The 26,450-nt window shown below is 46.3% G+C and overlaps 1 protein-coding gene and 1 long non-coding RNA gene across 2 annotated transcripts in view; one reads left to right on the plus strand and one right to left on the minus strand.

Moving 5' to 3' along the window:
* LOC142818049 (uncharacterized) overlaps positions 1-22,340 on the minus strand; it is a 30,856-nt gene extending 8,516 nt beyond the window's left edge. Inside the window, exons 1-2 of the long non-coding RNA XR_012895502.1 lie at positions 22,253-22,340; positions 20,151-20,261 (exon numbers count right to left, since the gene is read on the minus strand). This is a non-coding gene — a long non-coding RNA (uncharacterized LOC142818049). The remainder of the gene's footprint in view (positions 1-20,150; positions 20,262-22,252) is intronic.
* Positions 1,540-24,757, plus strand: LOC119188273 (acidic mammalian chitinase). The gene is made up of 8 exons (XM_037436233.2): positions 1,540-1,758; positions 4,447-4,768; positions 6,484-6,610; positions 7,472-7,596; positions 9,888-10,017; positions 11,177-11,344; positions 18,964-19,083; positions 23,542-24,757. The coding sequence occupies exons 1-8, from the start codon at positions 1,671-1,673 to the stop codon at positions 23,671-23,673; spliced, it is 1,212 nt and encodes a 403-aa protein (XP_037292130.2). The 5' UTR covers positions 1,540-1,670; the 3' UTR covers positions 23,674-24,757.
* The last annotated feature ends 1,693 nt before the right edge of the window (positions 24,758-26,450 follow it).

Raw genomic sequence — 26,450 nt, forward strand, 5'->3', positions numbered from 1 at the left:
CCGTCCGGTCAAGGTCAGTGGCATTGTTTGACAAATAACGAGGTGTACCAGTCACACGACACGATGCTCCTTAGATTTGGTTAGGGACAAAAACTGGTACGTCTGGCATTACAAAATATTTGCTGGGAAATTACTTTCCAAGACCCTGATAAGATTCTGAGGAACGCCACTGTAGAAGGCTCTGAAAATTTCCACAATCGTATGTTCTCTAACTGACATCGCACATAACATAAGCTTCTTCTAGCATTGCACCTTCATCGAAATGTGACCGAGATCGAATCCACGACCTTCAGGTGAACAGCCGAGCATTATAACTGCTACACCACCATGGCGGATGCTGTAGAGGGGAGCTTTAATTTGGACAACCTGGGGTTATCTAGCTTATATTTATATATAAACATACAGGTGTCCTTTGCCTTCCACTTCCATCAAAATGCAGTCGCTGTGGCCGAGAATCAAGCTTGCGACCAAGTGCCCACCAGCGGAACACCTATACGTGCTAAGCTGCCTCGGTGGGTTCTGGCATTGTGTGTGCCAGCGCCTCTTGACGCTGATATGACCAAATAAAAACGTTTTACCATTAATAACAAGAATACAGTCATAAAAATTCACCGACAGCACTGAAGATCACAAAAGAAAGGCGAAAAGAAAATTTATCATGCACGTGGTACGTAAAAAAAAAAACTAACGAGCCGCAAACGTATAATTTCGCTCAGCTGGGCTGCGCGGACTACAATAGAGAAATGAGCATACTGTTATGAAGCACCACTCTAATCGCACCAAACTTATTTATTTCTTAGTCGAACAGCTATTGTTTTGCGGCAAATATTGTGATACCACATTGAAGTACTACAAGAGGAGGTTTTTGATTGTAGGTATCAGTGTTTCTTGGTGGTGTTGATTTTTTTGGTATTTTCGTGGGTCATTCGTGATCATCTCTGCGTACAGTACTTCTATTTCTGTTTATTTTGTGCCATTGACGACTCTGATTCTTTGGAGTGTTTTCCAAAGCTGTCAATTCCCGCAGGTCGCGGGTTCGATTCCCGGCTGCGGCGGCTGCATTTCCGATGGAGGCGGGAATGTTGTAGGCCCGTGTACTCAGACTTGGGTGCACGTTAAAGAACCCCAGGTGGTCAGAATTTCCGGAGCCCTCCACTACGGCGTCTCTCATAATCGAATGGTGGTTTTGGGACGTTAAACCCCACGAATCAATCAATCAATCCAAAGCTGTCAATTCAGGGGCGTCCGCCTTCGTCAAGCTACTTCTCACAGTAGCTTTTTGCGGCCGCTCCATCCTTTTGTGGAAAAGGAAAATAAAGATTTGATTTGATTTGAAGTGCATCTGTTGCGCTCCCGCGCCCGCTGATAAGTCGGCCGCATTCAAGCGAAAGGTCTGACGCATCGTGTTTGTAGTACATCGCGCGGCGCAAACAGAAGCCAGCCGCAAGCAGGAATGAAGGACGTCACTCATGGTATCGCCGTTCGAGATTCGCGAGCGGGCACCGTTATCGTTTTCCGACTCTCCTCCGCCGCTTCGCCGAGCCCCCTGCGTCGTCAGACAAGGGGTGCTTGGCCCGAGCGAAACGCGTACAATCGCGACGCTTACAGCGAACGAGAAGACGCAAGCGTTCACTTGAGAACGCCACAACTCGCGGATAAACAACGTCATTATGAGGTGGACGTGCGTATCACGCACATCCCTAATATGGGTTCTTCTCGCTGTAGCTGCAACAGCCCAAGAGGATAGATATAATAGAGGTGAGCGTTGATCTCTTTATCATTGAGAGAGTGCGTTTTTACTACAATGAGTTTATTTTTTCATTGAGAAGGGGTTATTAGTAACGTGCTGAAATTGTAGAGTCGTGCTTAGTACTGACCTTTTCCGTTCGCTGCTTTATGCACGTGCCAAACGGAGCTTTCTTCGGCAGTGACGCAATACAATGTTGAGAATGAGCAGAGTTGTGATTTAACCATCTTGGCTATCACTCATGCTCATGAAAGAAAGTAAGGCCTGCAAACACGGACATAAGGGAAAAGAACCACGCAATATATACGGCGTTTGTGTTGCCTGGGTCTATTAACTTTTGTTCGAGTTTGCACGCGTTGTTAGCTAACAAACATTTGTCTTCTAATAATATTAAACCTATCAGGTATAGCCACAAAGTTAATCTTGCATCATTCCATCCATGTGCTAACTTATTTGCGTACAGCTTCTTTCCTTCCATAAAATTGAAAAATGATATCTACTATCGTGAAATGAAGTCATTTTCATTAACGAAATTTTGTACAAGTTAATATCATTCATGCTGAGCTATATATCACCTGTTGTTTTTTTAAATTACGTAACATTCGAGATTCCTACAATTTTTTATTAGATTTGTGTTGAAAAATATTCTGGTGTGTATGTGATGTATAGCCCGCGCTAGTCCAATGGGACACCAGTTTGTATAAACAAATGTGCTTTCTTTTTTCAAGGTGAATTTCTATTAACCAGCTCAGTGTCAATTCTGTCATTTTAAATTTATGTTATATTTTTTTATCCGGTCGACTTTATTATTTCGGCGAAGTGTCAGGTACGCATAAATAATTTCAAAGCAGCCGAAAACAGAGTCGTGTTTTGTTTTCTCGCATTTTGTCTTTTTTTTTTCGTGTCAAACTATCTTTCAGCTTTGCGAATTCAAGTCAATGTGGGGCAGCTCAAATGCAGAGAAGGCCACTAGACATGACATGAGAAACCACATTTTCACGCCTAATATAAGAGAGTCGGGCAATGAAATTCTAAATAAGTGGTTGCCCTCTCAGCAAGCCAAAGAAAATGGATACAGAGCAAGCTTGAATATCTCGCAGCGAAAGTGACACAGTGAGTTTATTAACGCTGAAGCATCGCATGCGCCTGTTCGTCGTATGAAGTCGCTAACAATGGCTACATGAAAGCAGATTTTTTTTATTTTAATGTATACGTGTGCGAGCGAAAGGGCCCTCTACCACCACGACAACCTTTAAAAGAAAAACTCGCAAGTTTTTTTTAATAAATGTATATAAGGAGAGGTTGATGCCTATGCATGCGTGGCGCCGGCTACTCCTCTTGCACAAAAGTCGACATCGCATATTTCATTGCAAACACAAGGCTATACATATGTACATAGCACGACACTTACGCAATGAGTCCACGCTTTTCAATACTGAGTGTCCGCACCACAGAGAAATGTGTCCACACTACACAGAAATGTGCCCACATCACACATAAGTTGTAAAAACACAAGTAATAATGCCAATTTTAGCGTTCACATATAACATGAAAGTTCAATAATATGTCTAAGGTGATCTTGTCGCTTAAGTACTGTGCTGTTTTCAGAAAGATTTTTCCAAAATTATCGTAGTGAAACATGAAAATATCGTTTTGAAACATACCGGTTAACAGTGGCGATAACAATTTTTTTTTAGTTTAGTACGTTTGAGCTGTATCTGATTCATCCAGATAGTGGATGACTGCACGCGCTGCAGTGGCTTGTAGCTTTCCTTTTGGCTATGGACCCAAGATTTTCGCAATTGATGGAGGTCGCTTATCCAAAGAATTGTGCAGAGAGAAAGTGGTTAACGATTTCGTGTACTTCGTACTCAACTGTGGGAAAGCAGTCAGCCGTCCCTAAACTGTCCGAAATGCAATAGGTTCTTTCAAGGTACGTTATAAATTTTACAATGTAGAAGAGTGTGCTACACGTCTTCTTGAGCTTCTCCGCATGAGCAGGTACGACTGCTAGCTTTCCTTATTCTATACAGGAAGGCCTTCGTGTAAACTGTACCAAGTCGAAGCCTGCAGATGACTGTTTCTACCGATCGGCTAACCTTTAACGGAATATTCAATTCTATGTTATCAATGTTATCCTTACGCATTTACTTAAGACGACTAGAAGGCGAAGGCCATCGTCCTTTTCTTCTCAGCCGATGTATGGCGCCAGCACAAAAGTCAACATCGCATGTTTTGTAGTGAACACAAGGCTATACATGTCTACATAGCACAATGCTTACGCAATGAGCCCACGCTTTTCAATACTGAGTGTCCGCACCACAGAGAAATGTGTCCACACTACATAGAAATGTGTCCACAACACACATAAGTTGTAAAAACACAAGTAATAATGCCAATTTAAGCGTTCACATATAACATGAAAGTTCAATAATATGTCTAAGGTAGTCTTGTCGCTTAAGTACTGTACTGTTTTCAGAAAGGTTTTCCCAAAATTATGGGCCCAAGATTTTCGCAATTTATGGAGGTCGCTTATCCAAAGAATTGTGCTTAGAGAAAGTGGTTAACGATTTCGTGTACTTCGTACTCAACTATGGGAGAGCAGTTGAGTACGAAGTAATACAACTAAAGCCCCGGGGCTTTAGTTGTATTGATTGTGCTTGAATTTCTCAATCTATTTTAATTTTCGACTCGCGCAGTGCCAACCATGCACCAGTCATCAAACCACGTCCCGGCGTGGCGGGGGCCGGCGGCTAGGAAGCGTGTCTGCTACTTCGTCCTGCCACCCACGTTGGACCCGGGCCCCGCGATGGCCCATCTATGCACGCACCTGTTGTGCGGATTCGCTGCCGTGCGCGACGACGCATTAGTTCCGGAACGGCCGGAGGACACGATTCAGTACAGGCGGCTGGTGGCTCTGAAGACCACCAATCCGTCGCTGAAGGTGATGCTGTCCCTGGGAGCGCTTGGCTCCAAGGGAGTATTCAGCGCTGTCATCGCTTCGTCGGATGGAAGGAAAAAGTACGAGTCTATCCTCTGCTGGAGGAAGAAAGTTTAAGCGGAAAGACGGGGAGGTTAGCCAGTTCTTAGACCGGCTGGCTACCCTGTGCTGGGGAAATGGGTGAGGGGAATGAAAGATGTTAAAAAGAAATGTTGCGAAGAGAGGGAGAAATTACCAAAAAAATTGCGACAGAGGCAAGGCAACATCAAAGAGTATAAGACACTAAAGTCTGTCTCTGAGGCCAGTTGTCCGCAAAAAGCGCAGCAAAGCTTTCAAAGCCTTCTGGGTTGAGGATGGGCTCGGCCAATGACCCAGAATTCTTTGTTCCGACAAAGGCCGATCGTCTAGTCTATCCAGAGCTGCAGTGAGTTCTTGTCTTTGCGCGTTGAAATGGGTGCTCTTCTGCTGGCTCTTCTCTTGAGCCTATAAGTATCTAGTTTTTATTTTAGTATATTGCCCATAGAAACAGCGCAGCCGTGAACAGCAGTTAAGAGAGAAAGCGGCCCCACGTTGGGCATTTTGATATACCACCGTAGTCGGAAAGGCTTTTAGACTCTTATTAACTTGTAACGTATTCTCTTATAAGGAAGGTTTTGAAGAACAAAAGGGACGCTGTATGTACGCCCTTCATAAGGCGACGTTGTCGTCTGCACAGAGTGGTGGACAAAAGCAAACACTCCGATATGCCACGACGGACTGACAGACCTCGCACGTAGGCTTGGCACTGCAACTTTGTTTTATCACTTTGAGACACAGCTTTGAGACAGTTTTCAGCATCTTCCACCTTCATTTTAGCGTAACAGTTGCATAAAAAAATGGTAGGATGCTGCGAATAGGTCTGACTGCTTTTTCAGTAGGTGGTCCTATCTTCCTCAGTGTTTCTATCATAGACGTGTAATTTCTAATACTTTATGAACTACACGACCGATCGAAATCGTGTCTTTTCCGCGTTGTGCAGTGAATTTTCAATACCAACACACTGTACGTATTCACGCAGTAGTATTTATTCGCATAGGCTTGCACCCTACTCACCTTTGTGTGTGTATGTGGGGGGTCTGCCCCAAACATTGGCTGGGGCACTGCGACTAACATTCGCTCCCGCTCCCCACTCACTCCCTTTCTGAAGGGGACCCATGTGCATGCTTACGTTTCTTTGGGTACGTATTTGTATATATGTCACATCGACGAGCCTTTGTAAAAGTGTATGCGTGTGCAATCGTGGGCTCAGCTAAAGGAAACGCTGACGTCATGCTTAAGCAAAATTTACTTCTGACGTGTAGATACGAATAGGAGGTATTGATTTTCGAGACGTGCCTTTGTATCTGTTTAAACGTTCGGAGAGACTAAAAATTCTCGGACACGGTGTGCCGCTGGAGCCGCCGTATCGACAAGCGCACTTTTCTTCAAGGCTGCAACTTGAAGAAGACAAGTCCGCTGGTGGAAATCCCGGCTCAGCGACATCCGCATGTTCGCGAACTTTTAGTCTCAAGCTTCCTTATTTCCCTAACATTTTGCCTTTTGTGGGTGTGTGCGTGTGCGCGTCCTTCAACGTTTAGTGTTACGAGCACTTTTGTGCCGTGGCAACTGCGTTCAGCTACTGCGCCCTCATCAAGGTAACTTCAGTGTTCAAACGTACATATCATATACACACGGCTGTTGCGCTCGAGTAACGAACATGCCGAGTAGCACACAAATATAGATACTTCACCGTCCTAACAAATATTTCTTCGAACAGGTTTATAGCATCATCTATAGCGGTCCTTCGCGAGTACGGATTCGATGGCATCGACTTTGACTGGGAATTTCCTGGACAGGGAGCTCCACCGGAAGAAGACCGCAAAAACTTTGACGTCTTTCTCAAGGTGAACCCTTCACGAACTTCCTCCACTGAAAGTTTACGGAAGGCCACAGATCATGTTCCCGACTTCCATGTAATGCTCGTCTGTGTAGCCACAAAATAGAGGCAATGAATCTATATTGCATATAGCCTATATATGTATACAGCACGGGAAAAGCTCAGCACCAATTCATGGAAGATAACAACGTACACTTAGGTAGAAGTATACTGAAGAGACACCAAACATTGATGTTAAGATGAGCAAGATTACTTTATCATACTTCTTAATGAAACAAAAAAATATATATTCATACCTAATTCGGTGGGCCGTAAAAAAATGCAAGAGCAAAAAGTGTTGTCAATGTCATAGAAGCGCACTATAGCGTCATAAATTCTTACGACGCTTGCTCACGTTCATATTTAGCTGCTTAGAGGTAACCTACTACTACATTTCAATCCAAACGAATCAAATGGTGATTGTCTACTTTTACATGTAACAGTTTCACAGAGTCATGCTTATTTGTTCAGGCTTACCTTATGAAGAGTTGAGAATGCTGTGCAAGTTCCACCGTCAGAAATCACCTGCACCCAGCTCCACGTTTCAGAACGCACTTTTCACGGAAACCAAAAATTAAAACGAGCCTAAATTAATAAATCACCGAAATGAGCGACTGTGGTACGTTGTCAGCCGATTCTGTAGAAGTTATTCAAGTTGATCAGCGGAATGTCAATAATGGAACATTTTTTGAAGGCGACGATTATTGCAACAAACGCTCCGACGGAGCTGAAGTAAGCTGTAACAATACGTCAACAGTCTTGGCCAAGTGGACATCATTCTTTAAAAAGTACCCATTTTTGCGAGTTTCAATGCGGGTCTCGTTTGCAGGAAGTCCGCGAGTCATTCAAGAACGAGTCGGATGCAACTCACCGCAACGAATTGTTGCTGTCAGTCGCTGTGGCAGCAACGGCGGAGCTCATCCAGCAAGGGTACGATGCGACAGCCATCTCGCGGTGAGTTCTGCCTGTGTCAAGAAGGTCGGCCCTTTTGAGGAGCGAAGGTAATGACCCACAACCTAGGGTGTGGGTCATTCCCTCCCCCGCCAATAGTACATAGTATGTAGCCTGTTCTAGTTTATAAATTGCTCACTAGATGGCGTTGTGTGTCTAAGTAAAATTGTGTATAAGAGCACTATATGGCGGTAGGGTATTCTTATAGTTGATGATTAAAGTGGTGGGTTGGACAGACAGACGACAGACAAACAGACAGACAGACAAGACAGACACTTCACCCCACTCATCATCGTTCACTCCGTTGGTATGCTGTAATTTTTGTAAAATTTATATGCGTGTGCTATGGAAACAATAGAGTGTGGAATGCCACTGAACAAATGAAAATATGTAAATGCTAATGAAAACACCAAGTTTTCACAAAGGGGTCGCCAAAGTACGTATGTATGTATGCATGTATGTAAATTATTTGGTAGACAGGAGGGATGGTTTGATCTAGCGGATAAAAACGAGATAGAGACCAAATTCAACACAATCGCTACTACCCTCACTCCAACGTCAGCGGCACGCGTACCCAGCACGCGTTATCGGGTCTGGAGCTGTCAATCATCGGATTCCCCACCTCCTAATTTCGTATTACTATTTAGCGTGGGGCTTCAACATCTTACGTGCCAAAACTTTGAAGTCGCCCTGAAGCCCTCCGCACAGGGGGGTTTCCGGGCTAACTCTGGTCACATGGGTTTCTTTTGTCGTGCATCCACATCTAAGTACAAGATCGCCTTTACATTTCGTCCCGTCAAAATGTGGCCGCCGTTGTCAGAATCAAACACCACGACCTAAGTAGCGCACCAGTAGCCCCGTTGTCCGGCTCATTTGGTGGGTGTTGTGTTCGGCAAGCCAGTTCTGCGAAAGCGGGCAAGATGGGGTATAAGGTTCATCAAATATAAAAGTGGCTCGTGTGTATTATGAATTTATGATGCTAATGAAAGAACAGTTTTGTACGAATTTATTAGAAGTGGAACCTCTGAGATTATAGTAAACTCATCCTGGTCCGGGAAAGCTTTCTACGTGGGAAAAGCGTATGGGTACCCTTTGTAGCTATAATCACGCACTTGCATGCTTTCTCTTTCAAGGGTATCTTTGCATATTTGTAAGCAAAGTGAGGCAATGGGCTAGATGGTTTTTTCGTGATTGAAAAAAATTACTGAGAGGAGAAAAGGGCACGCTCCACTTCTATTCTGCGCACACGAAGTTAGCAAAGATGAACATTGCTTACGCAAGCATGACACAACCTACCTGAAGTTGCTGCGCGCAAAGACGCGATGAGAGCTTTGACCTGCAGATACAGCACCTACAAAAAAGTGGCTACCCAGGCGGCATGCTGGTATCAGCTGGGGAAAACATTCTAAAACAGATGAAACGAAAGAAAACCTTAAGCATGACAAAAAGCCGGTAGAGGTACCATACAGTCACCAGAGCATCCCATAAACTGAAAAATACCAGAGCGAGGCATGACTTGGATGTTGTTTTCTTAGCTCAAGTCGAGTTGGAATGATTGTGCCAAAAAGTAAACGACCCTCATGCGAAGAAAGAAGAATGCCGAACACGTTATGCTAAAATAAAATACGTTGAATGTGAAGTAGGCATCGTATACTCTAACCCACTAACATGTGGCAAGGATATGTTGGGCAATCGGGAAGATGCATCAACGAGCAGCTTAAAGAGCATCGCTATGCATCCAGCAGACAGCGATCACGGGCAACATTTCCATGCACTGCAGAGAGGGTGGGTGTAGCCCAATGTTTGAAAAAAAACAGTTCTGGCCAAATCAAACAATAGGACTACACGCGAAATTTGGGAAGCCTTTCGCATATCAAACCAATTAAGCGCGTGCGTCGCTTCCAGGTTCATTCTACTAAACCCCACGAACATCGAATTCATCAGAAGCCAGTAACAGCAATTGAATTAGCATACTCGGATAAGAATTTGGAATCAGCACCACATCTGGTGATCGGGATCTCCCCACGTGTAGCACCTGAAGACAGTTGAGCAAGACTGCCGCGCCCCACCCTCTTCGTAAACCGACTTTTCTCTTTCCTGGAAGCTCTCTTTCTTCCAACTTATTTCTGTGAACTACAGTTGGTAGTTTGCGCTTGTAGTGTCCCCTTCATTTTACGTCTCCTCCCTAACTTTGATTTTCGCAGCAACTGTAGCGCAATTTTTTTTCAGTCTTGTATAATTGCCTCTCTACATAACGACAGTGTTCGACGCTGTCCTCTTCCTCCACCATGCAGGTACGCTGACTTCATCAATTTGATGACCTACGACTACCACATGTACAAGCCTTACCTACCGTTCACGGGCCACAACAGCCCCTTATTCAAACGCAAAGTGGAAGAGGGCATTTTCTCTACGCTTCACGTGGTAAGTCATTCTCCGGGTAAAGCCCGCGTGCCATTTCCCCCATTGAAACTTGCGCAAATGACGAAAACGACGTATTCGTGGGGCGCTCTTCAAATTTATCTTAATGATCGTAACAGTGTGTTGTTTGCGGAATCGAAGGAGTCCAGCGCAGATACTTCGCGGTTACGTACTTTCCGAACATAACCCGATTCCCTTAAACAATTGCTCATTTGATTTCGTGCATCAGGATACTTCGCTTCGCTTATAGCATGCGGAGTAAACTGCAGTCGTAAGACACCATAGAACAATGCTTCTACAAAGTAGAAACTTTGAATGTATACAGATATGAGGTCAAGCAATCAGTTTCGTTTCGACCGAAGTGGTAAAGAATGACTCGGTATGTCTCGTAACCATACGGTTTCGGCACGTAAAAACCGAGAATCGGGGTAATTTTTTTTTCTCAGCTATCAGAATCAGAGGATTCATTCCGAGAGATGTTTATGAAAACAGGGCAAGACGAAGAAGACGCACACACAGACTGTGTGCATTCCCGTTCGTCCTGTCGCTGTTCATAAGTGGGGTGAGGTGGTACTTGAACTGCAAGAGGGCAGAGTGCCAAGGAAATCAGCCCTCGGTCATTTTGTGTCAGTCTACTCAGCCATTTTTTTAATTACCGTAATACGCTATATCAGCTCGAGTACGACGAACCAACTCGCCCAATCTTCTGCACTTTGGGTGTGGTGGGCCTTCATGGCTGAAGAGAGGAGGGGGGCAAGAGCTTCATTTTCACCCCTTGACTACGTCCATGCTAGGAAATACCGAGGGGAAACGTGTCAACGGGTATATTCTGTGCTGCGTTCTCTTATTTGAACTGCTCTATGCGTGGCCCAGTGGTCTAGCCAGGGATAAAGGCACACTGGGCCCGTGATCCCTCCTCCCCAGGTATATTTTTCGCCGTGATATACATAGCAAAAAATGACACTTGACCACATCTGCCCACCCGCCCCCCCCCCCCCCCCGCCTTCAGATCGAGGTAGAGGAACCATAAATCTAAATGGCTGCCCCCTCCCCCCCCCCCCTCCAGGAAAATGTTACTGACTTCACCCCTGACATAGCCGCACTGTTTTTTTTTTCCGAAGCTGAGACTGCTCTCATATCGCGAACACGCTGTTTTGCGCAGGCCTGGTCGGCAGAGTACTGGGTGGAGCTGGGTGCCGACCGTTCCAAACTCGTCGTGGGACTCCCACTGTACGGGCGCACCTACACGCTCCTGCGGCCAGAGTCGCATGGCTTCGACGCACCAGCCACGGGCATTGGACCGTGTGATGGCTCCGTCCCATACCCTTGGGTACGTGTGCCTGTTGTTCATATATACAGAGAGAATGATAGATAGCAAGCCGAATCTAAATAAATATTGTTAACCTATACGACTGAAAGGTATCTAAGTTGTCGAACAGAGTGCAATGTACGTATAAAGTGCGTTGCTAGTCGAACATCCAGGGCTTGACGTCTCCCTCCTACATCGGGAAAAAAAGGGGGGGGGGAAATGTAGCGGGGGGGGGGGGGGGCTTATGTATTGGCGATGTATACACATAGGTATATATATACACTATGAATGAAATGGTAACAGATGTGTTTAGGGCGATCACACTGTAGAGAGGTCAAATGTCTATAGAACTGAAGAAATGCTTATGTGTGTTGTACAAATATGTGTAATATTCCTAGTGCACTCAATGTGCCACTCCAATCAAGCGCGAAAAAATTGCACTTCGGAAAAGATAACTCGATATTAATGTGAGGTAAAAACACATCACATTAGCTCGTAGTGCCGAACCGTGAGAATGAAAGAACTAGAAGAACAAGGATGGGGTGGATCATATTCGGCAAGCACTCTGAAATCATGAATGGTAATTTACCGCTAACCCTCAAGAGGCGAGTATAAAACAGCCGTGTTTTGCCTGTACTTACCGACGGTCCAGAAATTTGGAGGCTTACAAAGAGGGTTCTGCTTAAATTGGGGACGACCCAGCAAGCGATGGACATGAATATGGTAGGTGATTGATTGATTTGTGGGGTTTAACGTTCCAAAACCACCATATGATTATAAGAGACGCCGTAGTGGAGGGCTCCGGAAATTTCGACCACCTGGGGTTCTTTAACGTGCGCCCAAATCTGAGCACACGGGCCTACAACATTTCCGCCTCCATCGGAAATGCAGCCGCCGCAGCCGGGAATCGAGCCCGCGACCTGCGGGTCAGCAGCCGAGTACCTTAGCCACTAGACCACCGCGGCGGGGAATATGGTAGGTGTAACCTTAAGAGACAAGAAGAGAGCAGAGTGGGTTAGGGAACAAACCGGGGTTAAGGATGTGATATTTTAAATTAAAAAGAAGAAATGGACATGGTTCGGGCATGTAGCACGTAGGCAGGATGACCACTGGTCGTTAAGAAATTGACTGGATTCCCAGAGAAGGCAAACGCACGAAAGGCAGACAAAAAAGTTAGATGGGTCGATGGGCATAAAATGTTCGCACGTATAACGTGGCAGTAGAAAAAAAAACAGAAGACCGGGCTGATTGGCGGATCATGGGAGAGGCCTTCCTTTGTCCTGCAGTGGGCGCAGTCAGGCTGATGATGATGGTGACTCAGTGCAATGAGAGGCATGGCCATGACAATGCAACATTTTATTTTCACTATTTCTTGCCTAAAAAGCAAGTAAAATACGTGAATCTTTGGCATTACACCAGACTTGTAATGCGCAAGTAAACAAATGACCATTGTCAGTTATTTTAATAGACTAAAGTGAACGTTCCCTAATTCACGAGCAGGTAACTTGACGCTCAAGAGCCCCGTGAAACAGTACACGCATGTTGGGCCAAGAAGCTTAGTTTGGCAGGTCGGTGGCCCGTGGTGTGCCGTGTCTCGGCGAATAGCATTTACCAGCATGACGGTTTTTTTTTTCTTTTTTTTTTTTGCTTGCTTGCGGATAGGCCATCAACCGAATAATTGCGATTAAGTCAATATCCGGGATTAAGTCAATCATATGGTGGTTTTGGGACGTTAAACTCCTCATATCAATCAATCAATCAATCAATCGGGATGTTGGAGGCTCATATAGTGCCAAAGAAATGAACTCTAGCGCTTGTCAAATGGCTGCTGGTGTGCTATACAATTGACCTGCCGAAGGGAGGCCGATCCCCTGCTTTAAAGATAGACGGATGGGGGAAGGGGCCTTACTTAACAGCTATTTCTGGTTATACAGTCGCAGTTCTCTTGATCTTGCCGATAAGCGTATGCTTTGGTGGTACAGTGGTTGCGGCACTTGGTTACTGACCCTATATGGTCGCTGGTTTTATCCCGGTCTCGGCGGTCGCATTTCGATAGAGGCGATTGCTAGAGACTCGTGTATATATACTGCGCGATGTGAGCGCACGTTAGGGAACAACAGATGGTCGAAATTCTGGAGACGCGTCCACTAAGGCATGCCTTACCGTGGCTTTGGAACATGAATTAAGCATCAGATACTATCTCTAATGATGTCAAATGGCACCACCGCTAAGGATGTTGGGATGAATTCCCCTTTCATTCCTCACGCACGCGACGTGCCTTGAATTTCGTTCACCACCCCGCTCACGTTGGCGTGACGATGTGCTGACACGCTCTGTTTTTCCCATGTATCGCCCTGTTGCAGTGTGTTGTTAGCGCATCATGTAGATTTCTTCCCTGTCCTCGTCATACGAGGGCTGTTTTTTTTTACATTTCGTCAGGTCATTTGGTTTAGCGTCGAGCTTTTTCTTTTTCTTGATGGGAAAGGGGGTTGTTGGGTTCAAACATATCTTATGTATGATCGCGCGTGCATTTGCACGTGTTTATATACACATCGATAAAGATAAAAAATCCCATATGTGTGTGTGGGGGGGGGGGGAGGGGTTGACTTCTTTTGGTTGCACCACTGGCGTGCGTTAAGTCAGACTCTAAACAATTGTGCCACTCTTCGTGATCAGTGTCGACATTCTGCAGGTATAAGTCCAATGACCGGTCGCATTCTGTTTTTGAGCAAGCTATATACTGCTGGAATGAACCTTGCGTAAAAAACGCATCTTCATTTTAGTCAGAAGAATGGCGTATTTAATTTACTGGTCCTCTCCAATGCACAATTCAGCTTTCAAGTGTTCCTCGCGAAGATGGTGCCCCTTCTGTAAATTGCTGCCCAGCGTACACCTTAGCCTCTGAAAAGAGGTCGCAAGAACTTCACTCACCGTCATTAATCGGCACGACAGAGCCGCCTGATTCTTTACTGCACGGCGGCCTCAGAGTTTGTCCAATTTAGACGCTTCAACTTGGCGAACGTGACCTAGACGCGACTTAAGCTAACTACAGTTCTTTCACTGTCCCCGTCAGCTAGGCCTCCATTCACTGAAGCTGGCATTGCGCCGAAGCCTTTTGGTCGATTTCGAGTGAAGACATACCTTGGAACATTAACGATTGTTTTTTTTTAAGTGTTCAACCGGGTATCACCATTTTCGTAAGAAAGCAACAAAAAAATGCGCCATATAGCGTCCACGTGAACAAGCGACGCGAAAAAATTCGTTTCGTAATGTAATTGATTGGTTGTGCTTGTGTAAGCTTGGCCAGAAGGTACGGTATGTGTTCACGATACTTATCTTCCTATTTCTATCTATCATCTATCCATCCTTTCATTTGTTCGGCACTGTAAACTGACACGGGCCGCTGTGAGCGGTGGTCTCTATCACAGAGCGTGGCTTTGCATGACGTGACACCAGCTGTGCACTTTGAATCCCATGGCATGCTATGTGCGACGTCTCTATCGGTCGATATTAGTCTATATATGCGCGGTGGTCTAGATCGCAAAGCGTGAGCTTGGATCGGTGGTTGCTACGGCGGTACGAGTTTTACAGCGAAGCTGTATACCTCTGCCCCATAACGATTTTGTCTCCGTTGTCAGAAAAACGCGTGGGCAAAAAACAAGCATTCAAGGCCTAAACCACCAACAAGCACGCTCGCTCGCGTCCTCATCTGCTTGCAGATGGACGCGCACCTTGCGTTTTCACCTCGGGCGCTGAGGAACGGGATCCGGCAACATAGACAGACTAGCCGACGAACAACTGAATATCGGCCTTTAGCTGCAGCTTAGTGGCAAACGGCATATCTTTCTTTGCCGTCAGGCGTACATCATAGAGCTCAGTATTCGTTTCAATAAAGAAAACCACAAAACAGGCATCGAAAGCGCATGCTGAATCATGAGGCGACTGTGAACAATTGGAAAACTCTTCCACGAATTCCCGAAAATTAGGTTGCAGCTGCTTCGCACTTCACACAAGGGCTTCGAATGACGTCAAACGGTTTGCGGTCTCCCTGCGAGTGTTTCTCGATTTCTATAGCTTCGCTGGACTCCGCAAAGCGTGAGGAAGGTCAATTTTTTCGCTACACCATGCACTGTCGTCGTTATGGTTAGATTAGCATCTGCGCTGTTATAAACAGGTGCGCTGTTGTCGAACACATTTCGGTCACATGGAAAGTGGCACTGAACATACGTGCCCGGTACCACCTACGAGCTAACCCACTGCCTTTTTGTTTGTTTTTAAATGCGAAGCATTTCTTGGCGAACTTCGGTGACTCTGAGATTATCTATCTATCTATCCGTCTATCCGTCTGTCCGTCCGTCCGTCTGTCTGTCTGTCTGTCTGTCCGTCTATCTGTCCGTCCGTCCGTCCGTCCGTCCGTCCGTCTGTCTGTCTGTCTAGCCGCGCAGGCTTTTAGCTCTCCTGGTCGTCCCGATAATGGTATCAATACCAAAATTTGTATGGGATAACATGACTGTACGACGAGTGTAATTGACTGGTCATAACATGAAAATTGTAACATGTATGTCATGAATGCCATGATTTACATTTCATGGTCTTGCTGCTCTTGCGGTGGTTTCGTTGACATGACCTGTTCCAAAACTCGTATGGGATGACATGCCTGCATAGCGAACATAAGCGACAGACCCTAACGTGGAAATTATGACATGCTTGTCATGATTTTCAAGTTATGACTAGTCGTAGGCCCGTGTGCTCAGATTTGGGCGCACGTTAAAGAACCCCAGGTGGTCAAAATTTCCGGAGCCCTCCACTACGGCGTCTCTCATAATCATATGGTGGTTTTGGGACGTTAAACCCCACAAATCAATCAATCAAGTTATGACTAGTCACGACTACACGCTACGCTCATGGTGTGCTCGCGGTCGTTTCGCTAGCTTCACATATACCGAATTTGGTATTACGGGACGTGAATGGATAACGAAGGTATGTGACTGATGCAAACGTGATAATCATGAGGTGCGTGTCATGTAAAAAATTGGCCCCATATCTGCATGTAATCTGCAAATGTCGTCGAAAGACCATAGTCTTGAGTGTGGAGATAGTGAAAAAAACATTTATTTGATGATCTGCGCAAGAAAATCGGTGAATGGTATTCCGGAGGAGCTGCGTTAGAGTGCCTCGAGCGTGCAGCGGAGGCGAACCAAGGAGGATTAAAGAAAAATTGCTGGAGTGGAAACTCCTGCATTGCCTTGCCAGCAGAAGTGAAGCCAGCTTTTGCCACTGCCAAGATGGCGGAAACATGCTCTTTTCTGATAGTGCCCACTTGAAGATCAAGTGGCTTTGATATGTTATGTAAATGCTGCGTTAGTTCTATATTAAAAGATAGTTGTTCCAGACAAAATAACATACAGAAACGAGTATGGATGACAGAATCTTCAAAGAACTTTGTCTCCCATTAGAGGCTCACTAAGGAAAACTATTAACTGTAAGACGTACTTGGAGCACTATGTGACCCGAAAAAGTTCCCATATTAAACTCGTTGGGCGTGCGAGGGTAACGCCCCGTTTTTAATCGCTGAACGGCGATGTTTTATCATGCCCCTAGTAAGATGGCCGCCACAGCCGCCATCTTGCCAGAGGAACGGCTTCACTTCTGCGCAACCATTTCTACTCCAGCGATTTTTTTAAATCCTCCTTGAGGCGAACGAGTGCATCGAGGCACGTTAGCCACGAGCGCCATCTGGCAGTTATCTCAGACAACGAAGGAAGACCTGCGCGCCTGCGGAGAAAGATGCGTGCATTCTCGGAGGCGATAAGGTGTATAACGCAAAGCGACGGGCAGGTGCCACCACCGTGTCGTTTTAGCAAAGCGTTGGTAAAAGTTGCCTTTTTGAGCCCCGCGTCGCTCTGTCAGCGCAACGTGTTTAACGCTATACGGTCCTTACAATTACTTGTGTGTGCGTTCTCTAGTATAAAGGCACACATACAAAACATCGACGTGTTGTTATTGTACCTCAGATATGCGCAATGATTGCTTTTTAATTGACAATCACACACGTAAGAACGCTAATCCTTGAGCAAAATTGTGGGCGCTGCGGATGGGGTCGGCCGTTCGGGGTAACTGTTAGTGCTGTTTAGAGTAACCGGTTCACTGTAACGGAGGACAAATAGACAAATGTACAGACAGACCAAAGTTTTTGCGTCAAAGGTCCCCAAGAAAGACTATCGTCTTTAAAACATGACTGCATGCCACGCTCATGATGCGCTCGCAGCCGTTTCGCTATAGCTTCACATATGCCAAATTTGGTATTACGTCACGTGAATGTATGACGAAGGTATGTGACCGGTTCAAACGTGAAAATCATGAGATTTGTGTCATGTAAGAACATTACTACAAGAAACACTCGAGGCGCCAATACACTTCGACGCGACCCGGCGCGCGTGCGCGCTGGCGTTTGTTTCGTCGCGTCACTCCGGCGATGCCATGCCAGGCGCCAATCTTCGCCACGCTGCGTTGCTTTGACGCATGCGCGTTTGAGCGCGCGGCGTCCCTCCTTCACGAAGAGCGTCAGACGCAGCGCTTCTGGGTAACGCCATCGGCGCGAAATGCAGCATGTCGCATTTCGCGCCGGTTGCCGCTGGGCCGCGCCGACGGACGCTGGTCGCGCCGGTGCTAGCGTAGCGTTGTTGTGCCTGCAGCGTGCGCGCGCGTCAACGTTACGTCGCAGCATTTTGGGCCCTTCATGATGCACTCGCGGCCGTTTCGCAAGCTCCACTTATCCCAAATTTCGTGTTACGTGACGTCAATGAATCACGAAGGTATATGACTGGTGCAAACATTATAATCATGACACGCGTGTCATGTAAGAACATGATAACGTACCACGCACATGATGCGCTCGCGGCCGTTTCACTAGCTCCATATATACCAAATTTGGTATCACGTGACGTGAACAGACGACGGAGGTAAATGACACGTCCAAACATGATAATCACGATATGCGTGTCGTGTAAAGCATGACTTCATGCTACGCTCATAGCGTGCTCGCGGCCGTTTCACTAGTTCATCACGTACCAAATTTGGTATTACTTGACGTGAATGGACGACATATGCAAATGACACGTCCAAACTATGATAATCATGGTACGCGTGTCATGTAAAACTTGACCACATGCTATACGCTCGTAGCACGCTCACGGCCGTTTTGCGAGCTCCACATATACGAAATTTGGTATCAGGTGACGTGTATAGATGACGAAGGTAAATGACACGTCCAAACATGATAATCATGACATGAAAAGTCATGTACGGCATAATTTACCTCCGCCTCGTAACGTTGCGTTGATTTTTTTTTTAAGTGACATATCAACCTTCCTCATTCGTGCTTCGCATATCATCGATTCCCGCGGTACGTGGGATCTGCCAGTCTTTTTGTTTGTTTGTATCGTCACGCCTACCCAACCGCCCTTCTTGTGTATGACACGCACGTGTATTCAAGCAAATATAGTTCGGCGTCCCTATATTTTCTGAAAGAGCCCGCCATGCATCGCATAGCGAGAACATTCGAGGAAGTATACAGTGCTGCGCAGGCAACGGCGTTCGAGTGCACGACAGATCCTTTTACAACACCCCATCGCACGCAGGTCTGCGAGTTCCTGAACGACGGTGCCACGTCAGTGTTTGATGACGAGAGTCAGGTCCCGTACGCCTACAAGAATCTCACCTGGGTCGGCTACGACAACGTCGCCAGCATTCGCTCCAAGGTAAAGTGACAAATGCCACGCGCATTTCTTAATGTGCACGCCTACAACTGTGACATTTCGCGAAGCTTGTTTCACTCCTATTACCTAACGTCATCTCAAGTTAGCAATGCCGACAATAGCGGAAGGGTATTTTCTTGCGAACACCCGACTAAGTGTGGTTGTGTGCATAGGCGTGCGCAAGGGGGAAGGAGGATCCCCCCCCCCCCCCCCCGGTCAGCTAAGAGGGAGCGTAAGGTCGGCCTCATGCTTTCACATAATATGGAGGGAGGCGATGTCACGAACCTTCTCTCTCCTTGAAAGGGAACCCTATACATATCCGCGCGTGTGGTTGTTGGTGTAGAAGATCCGGTTTGCAATAAACATGTCATCTCTTAGCTCAGTGCCTTGTCCTGCGGTCTTTGTCTTGTACTTTCATCTTCTGTATTGAATCTTAGAAACTCGCCTAGTCTTTACTCATATTACAGGCAGCACGAACGGAGCAAAAAAGATAACACGAACACAGCGGCTGGGTGCAAAGCCAATGGCCGAGACAAAAGAAGAAAAAAAACTACGAGCTATTTTCACGACGAGGCGACAACACCGAGCAATTTGCGATGGCGGACAGAGGAAACGCAGAGCACATGGGCTGAATAACAACCGACGTTTTATTGCTCATTCGCCATGGTAATTGCGGAGCACGTATCAACAAATAGCGAGAAAGGCAGCAAAAAAAAAAAGGGGGGGGGGCGAATTTCCTGACAGATGCACACCAATTTAACGAAAGGGAACCATAATTGTCTATCTATAGCCCCCAATAATCATTGTTCCCAAGATGGAACCATGACTATCGGGGGCTAGGCAGAGCTATGAAAGGGGTACTGACTGCAGCTGTCTTTTAGGTTTACGATGGTTTGGTCTTCTATGATCTCTCGGGAAATTTTTTCATCGGACGTACGTGTTTCCGGAATCTGTCCGTCATCGTCAAGTGCGCGCTTTTCGCTTCGATATGATCAACCAACTAGCTCGAGATGTTATTGTATTCTTTATACGCCCAGGCAAACATGATGCGTAGTAGAAGTCTGACTTACCATAATCCATGCTAAGCTTCATATGTTACAGCATCTAGAATGCGCACCCGATTGTCACGATGCACGGGCATTTTCGGTCTTTCGAGGACACGATTCTCCGAAGGGGACCATCTGCAACACCGCGAAAAGGACAAGTGGTCAGCGCGCTTCATTGGTCATAATAAAGTGTCACGAACACCAGCAATGATTCGATGGGAATGACATGACTTTTCAAGCAGCGTAGACATGGGCCCATATCAACGCCGTTTAAATCGCCGGACGATTGTTTCGTCCTCGGGGGTGAATGCTTGCAATGCGGGCAGTTGCGTGTCGTGTGCAAACACCCGATTCGAGGACAGCGCGTTTGTTGGATTATCTGCTGACGCAACACTCTGCTCGGCCGTAAGAAAGCGAGAAGGACCGGACCATCGCATGCCCTTTCTCTATGACTTCCCTCCCTAGTGGCTCGTGCCGACGGCGCGGAGTGTACGGGCTTGGATGAGCGGAACAATTTTAGCATGTTTTGCGTGGAACTGGAGATTTTCTTCTCTTCTATTGCGAGGTCAGCCACCGAAAGTTCAACGGAAACCAGAGTGTCATTATTGTCTGTTCTAACGCCCATAGAGAGAGAGGGAGAAGGAAACTGCTGTGTAAATAAGTATGCATGCGACGTGCGTCACCAAACGGGGAGTTCTTGCGGTTCAAGATACGTCGCTTGCGTTAGGTTATGAGTTCCGTAACCACCAGTGTTGTTTTAACATTATTTTATTATTATATATAGCATGATAATAATAAAGGTTCTCGTACGTTAATCCGTTCAAGCCATTTTTTTATTCATCACTAGATCTACAGAAGACCCTCGCCTGATATATATATATATATAGCACGATTCCCAAAAGAAAAAAAAAGAAAAAGAAGCGTGTTGCCTCAGCATCACTTTTTATGTATGTGAATGCATCTCTCTTTAAACCATCCTGACTTTGTCCACAACGGTGGGCAATATACTAGCGAGTAATAAGCGGTCGTAAAGTGGCGCAACAAGATAGACAACCGTATATGAGCAACAACCAGATGACATCATGGCCACGAAATCGAGACTGCGTGCTCACGCACGACCACATGTACGAGCGGTATATAGTCGCTGCAACAGCATGAGCAAAGCGCAAGGAAAATAAACATAAATATTGCAGTCCAGGAAGAAAAAAAAATTATTGAATACCTATAGTGTGCCGGCAGTAGCGGTTCTGCTAAAACGAGTCTAAACAGTTGCACGTTTTTCCAACAGAAAAAGTGCCGAAAACATACATGAATTACCCGCGACGCGTTTGCGCCATCGCATATTGTCATATTCGAACCAGAAAGAATCAAAATCTTTCAAGGCATCTCAAAGACTCATTTCCTACGTAGACCGCATCACTTGTAAGTTACGAAATTCAGCGCGCCAGAACAAAAAAGCACGACCGCAACTGTAACCGCCCGAATACCTTCCATATAGTCCATACAAACGCGGCGGTTCGCGCCACTATACCACTCTCGTAACTGGTTCGTAGACGTATAGTGCCCACCACTGGGTTGCCGTGGTGGGCCTCGGCATGCAGGATTTTGTCAATGCTAGGAGGGGGGGAGCGAACGCTTACTCTGGAATCTTTTGGCAACATTCACGAATGTCAATGCATATAGTAAATAAACCAAAGCACCGAAGAACAGCGATAATTCGCAAATATGGAAGCAGCGTGATTCAAGACAAGTTCGACTCGTACCAGCCTACCGCAGCCGACGCGGATAGCACGAAGCCATTTAAGTGCCTGGACGTACCCGCAAGTATACCCCACACGGCAACGTTCCCATCCAAGAGAGCACAATCGCTTACCTCACCCCGCCGCGGTGGTCTAGTGGCTAAGGTACTCGGCTGCTGACTCGCAGGTCGCGGGTTCGAATCCCGGCTTCGGCGGCTGCATTTCCGATCGAGGCGGAAATGTAAGCCCGTGTGCTCAAATTTGGGTGCACATTAAAGAGCCCCAGGTGCTCGCAATTTCCGGAGCCCTCCACTACGGCGTCTCTCATAATAATATGGTGGTTTTGGGACGTTAAACCCCACATATCAATCAATCACAATCGCTTACCTTGTGCCGGTGCGCGTCCGTGACTCACGTGTGCACCGCTGTCCTTCTGTTGAAGCTGAACTGCTTGCAGCCATGCGTCCTGCTCGATTTTGTCTGTCTTATCGCTACACACGGTTGATTCCCGTTTGAAGCGTGGGCAAGCCTTCGTTCTTTGGCTACTCACGAAGTGCGAAAGAAAAAGTATGGGCATCAGGCAAGGCTTAGTTACAACATGGCGGCCTAGACCACCATATCTCTTAACTGAATCGCCGTCTTGTCAGTTCTCATCGACCCACAAATTACTACTACAGTCTTTCTGGTTGGCCGAAGACTGCGAATATGGTAGAATGTAAGGCCTCCCTTCATGGGTGAATGGATGCTAAAAACAAAAAGCGCTATACTATTTATTGTTGCCTTTGCAATGTTGTCTCGCCGCGGTGGTCTAGTGGCTAAGGTACTCAGCTGCTGACCTGCAGGTCGCCGGATCGAATCCCGGCTGCGGCGGCTGCAGTTTCGATGGAGGCGAAAATGCTGTAGGCCCGTGTGCTCAGATTTGGGTGCACGTTAAAGAACCCCAGGTGGTCAAAATTTCCGGAGCCCTCCGCTACGGCGTGTCTCATAATCATATGGTAGTTTTGGGACGTCAAACACCACATAACAATCAATCTAAGATGCACAGAATTAAGAGTGATGAGCTATGAAGGTATATAATTAAGCGCGCGAAATAAAAACGTGAGGCGAAAAGGAAGAACACGGGAGGAGCGCTGACTGCCCAATGACATATTTATCCATGCATTTATTGCGAAAAACCAATAAACCGTGCTGAAATGACACAGCGTTCAGGCCCCGATTGTCTTAGTTGACAAATAGCTTGATTATCTGTGCTTTCGCATATATAGTTTTCGCTCTGCTGATTTTGTAACTTCATTTTCTAACAGTATACCTTCATGTGCACGTGGCCCTGAGCGTACATGCCCTTTCGTCTCGAGTAATTTTTCGCTAATCATTACGATGCACAGAATTAGTAAAGCTTCAAAAAGATTTACCCTCCACACCGAGATATGGGAAAGCTGCGCCTCTGTAAGACCGCGCGCGCTTTTCACTGCACTTCAGAATGTCATCGTTCGGCCTTCGATAGAGAAAGCCGGCATCCTATGATCGTCTCTTGACCCATCATACTTCGCTCGTGTGGTGTCGCATTTCTGCTCGAAAAGCTCTAGCATATCAAACCACTTCAATCGAGGCATACATTTCTTCTAGTACGTGATCTTTTTCGCTAAACTTCAGCGCTCTATGTTCACCCATCGCAGGTGGTGTGGGTCGTCGCTCGAGGCTTCGGCGGAGTGATGACCTTTGCGCTCAACGATGACGACGCCGAGAACGTGTGCGGACACGGGCCTTTCCCAATCCACGCCATGATTCGCAACATGCTCTCATCCTGACCCCGAGGATGACGCTGCGAAGCGAAAACACGTCTGGCAGGAAATGGGGGCATCACCGATCGCGGCGACACGCGGCGGGCAATCCGTTGTGCTTGGCACCACGTTCTCTGGCTTAGCTGGAGAGAAGCGTTCACTTCGGCGCGACCATGTATGGGACCATGTATGGGACCATGTAAGGGACCATGTATGGGACCATGTATGGGACCATGTAAGGGACCATGTAAGGGACCATGTAAGGGACCTTGTATGGGACCTTGTATGGGACCTTGTATGGGACCTTGTATGGGACCATGTATGGGACCATGTATGGGACCATGTATGGAACTTCCGAAAACAATCATTTATACAGACGGCAAAGCTACCTCTCTACACACGTCATCTCCATTCATTTGTTGTGAATGCTTGTGATCATAAGATGCGTATCTTAAATCCACTACCTGCAATTTCTTTACATGCATGTGCTTTCCTTTGTAGGGACTTATTTGCAAGATAAGTATGCAACCCAGCCGACTTATGTCAGAACAAAGCTCCACTGCTAAGACTTTTGATTGCACTTTCATTGCTGATAAGGCATGTGCTGCACACTGCTGGTGAGATGCTTTCTTACCAGGTATATGAAATACAAAAACTCTGAAGCTTAACCTTCTTTGCATCACTGTTTTTTTTTGTATCAACCAATTAGACTTGAAAGGATAAAGTAGCAATTATAAACCACCTTTTTCTCAAAAATCTACATTAGGTTCCATGTCTTGTGAAATCAATTACAGTATTTAAATGCCTTAGAGGCTGGGTAGCATACTTTTCATTGCCTACATGGCGAGACCTGCTTCACAACCTGTGGTATGCAGTTGCTTTACGTGCTACGACAGCAGCAATCCTTACAAATACATGAATACTCTTTGGCTATCAGTACATATTTTAAAGGACCCTTGGCAGTCATACTTCTGTTTGTGAATATCATGCTTTAATTTGTAGCTTAACCTTGTGTCTGATAATGCAGAAAGTGAATCGAAAATGTTTAAACGTACCATGTGGCTATTGTTAGTGTCGCTTAAAATAAAACGCACATTCTGAAGTCACACTATCATCTGACCACAGTGGAGCTCCATGACATCACGTGCACTCGTGTTTTTTTAGCATTGAAATAGAACTTCTTGAATCAAGACCCTGGGTGAGGGAAAGAATGAAATGACAAAGGTGTTGCAGAATGCACTAGTCCAAATTCTCCAGTTATGATTTCTGTATAAATATGAAATGACACGCAACACACTGCTTGCCTGCCATGCACCCACCAGACTGCCAACGTTGTGCACCCTCCTAAAAAAAAACGTTCCTAGCGACACCATGCTATATCACTTGTAAGTCCGCTCATGTAAGCAGCAAGAGAAACATTGTACACTTTCCATACATATACAAAGCATTATCCCTGCAAATACAAGGCGAGTCCAAATGAAAAGGTACTAATGTCGTAACAACGTAACCATTAATATAGATGCCTATGCTGCTATGAGAAAAGTCATAACGTAGCGAGACATCTAGGGATGAGATAGGGTACCCTTTTGTGGACCGCAGCATGTGGGAGCGCCTGCATGAGCAGGAGAGGGCAGAGGCTTTTATGAAAAGTGCCGTCGATTCGACGAGTCAGTGCATATAAGGACAGAATAGCGTCCACTGCGAGATTCGTCAATTGAAGAGCAGCAAGGAGTTATCTGATTTCTGGCAGCAGAAGGTACAAAACCGGCCACCATTCATCGCTAGATAGTAACCACATACGGGGAAGACAATGTGTCCTACAAGTTTTAGGAGCTTGCACGGCAAGCTTCTTATGCTTGCGCCTTGTCCGGCAACCATTGGCATGTAGACCAGTGCTGCCAGTGTACACTTCTCCGGTCACCTTTTTGGTCACCTCTCCAGGGATTCGAAGAATGCTCACTAGGTGGCATCCCCCCACCCAAGGCGTCAGTCTTTTATGTCCTGCACTCTCGCCTTCTTGAAACTACGTTCACTTCATTCTCGTCGCTTCGTAGGCACGGCAGCACGTGACAAGTTCCTCCGATGAGTGTTACGCACGGGTACCGAGATCCTCCCAAGCCCCCTCACCTGCAAGCTCTCAAATCCATTGAAGAATGCCAGATAGCTCCGCGTCTGCCGTTAGGCATTTGACTCACGGCACCGGCCAGTATAGCATAAAGAGGCAGGTGGTTAACACGCCGATGGTCATGGCCAACACTGTGCAGTGCCGGCTGCGGAACGTGCCCGACAGCGCTACCTTAAACGTACACATCATACGCCGACTAGTTAACAAACCTTCCTACTAAAATGGTCACGCCAAGAAATTCCCCTTAAACCTCCGAGCAAGCTCTGTGGATATGGCAGTGATTTTTTTGTGTGTGTGAAAATGAATTGCCCATTTCTGTGCAGATCGTAACAGTTTTATTGACGACCGACGGCCAGGAAAACAATCGACGCCGATCCCATCAATAAGGTGAACGAGCTAGTTAGCGAGAAGTGATCAGCATGTCACATTGCAAATGTTGGCAGTGGTGAAAAAAAATAATACTGTACCCACGAAAAAAATTGAAAGAAAAAGCATCAGAAATGGAAGCGCTTAAACTTCGACAACGAACTAAAGGACTCTGTGAAGGACTGGATCTGATGACAACCACAGGAACTAAGACGATAAAATCCTCTAGCTGTTCCCTCAATGGGATTGTTGTGTACAAGCCTGTAGCGTATACTTTGAACAAAGTATTCATTTGCACCCCCAGTGTCGTTTC

Source organism: Rhipicephalus microplus, chromosome 1 (genome assembly GCF_043290135.1).
Source record: "Rhipicephalus microplus isolate Deutch F79 chromosome 1, USDA_Rmic, whole genome shotgun sequence".
Classification (NCBI taxonomy): Eukaryota; Metazoa; Arthropoda; class Arachnida; order Ixodida; family Ixodidae; genus Rhipicephalus; species Rhipicephalus microplus.

Coding starts and splice junctions, on each gene's coding strand:
- LOC119188273 (XM_037436233.2), top strand. CDS start 1,671: ATGAGGTGGACGTGCGTATCACGCACATCCCTAATATGGGTTCTTCTC. Junction 1,759..4,446: donor AGAGGATAGATATAATAGAG/GTGAGCGTTGAT, acceptor CGACTCGCGCAG/TGCCAACCATGCACCAGTCA. Junction 6,611..7,471: donor ACTTTGACGTCTTTCTCAAG/GTGAACCCTTCA, acceptor TCTCGTTTGCAG/GAAGTCCGCGAGTCATTCAA.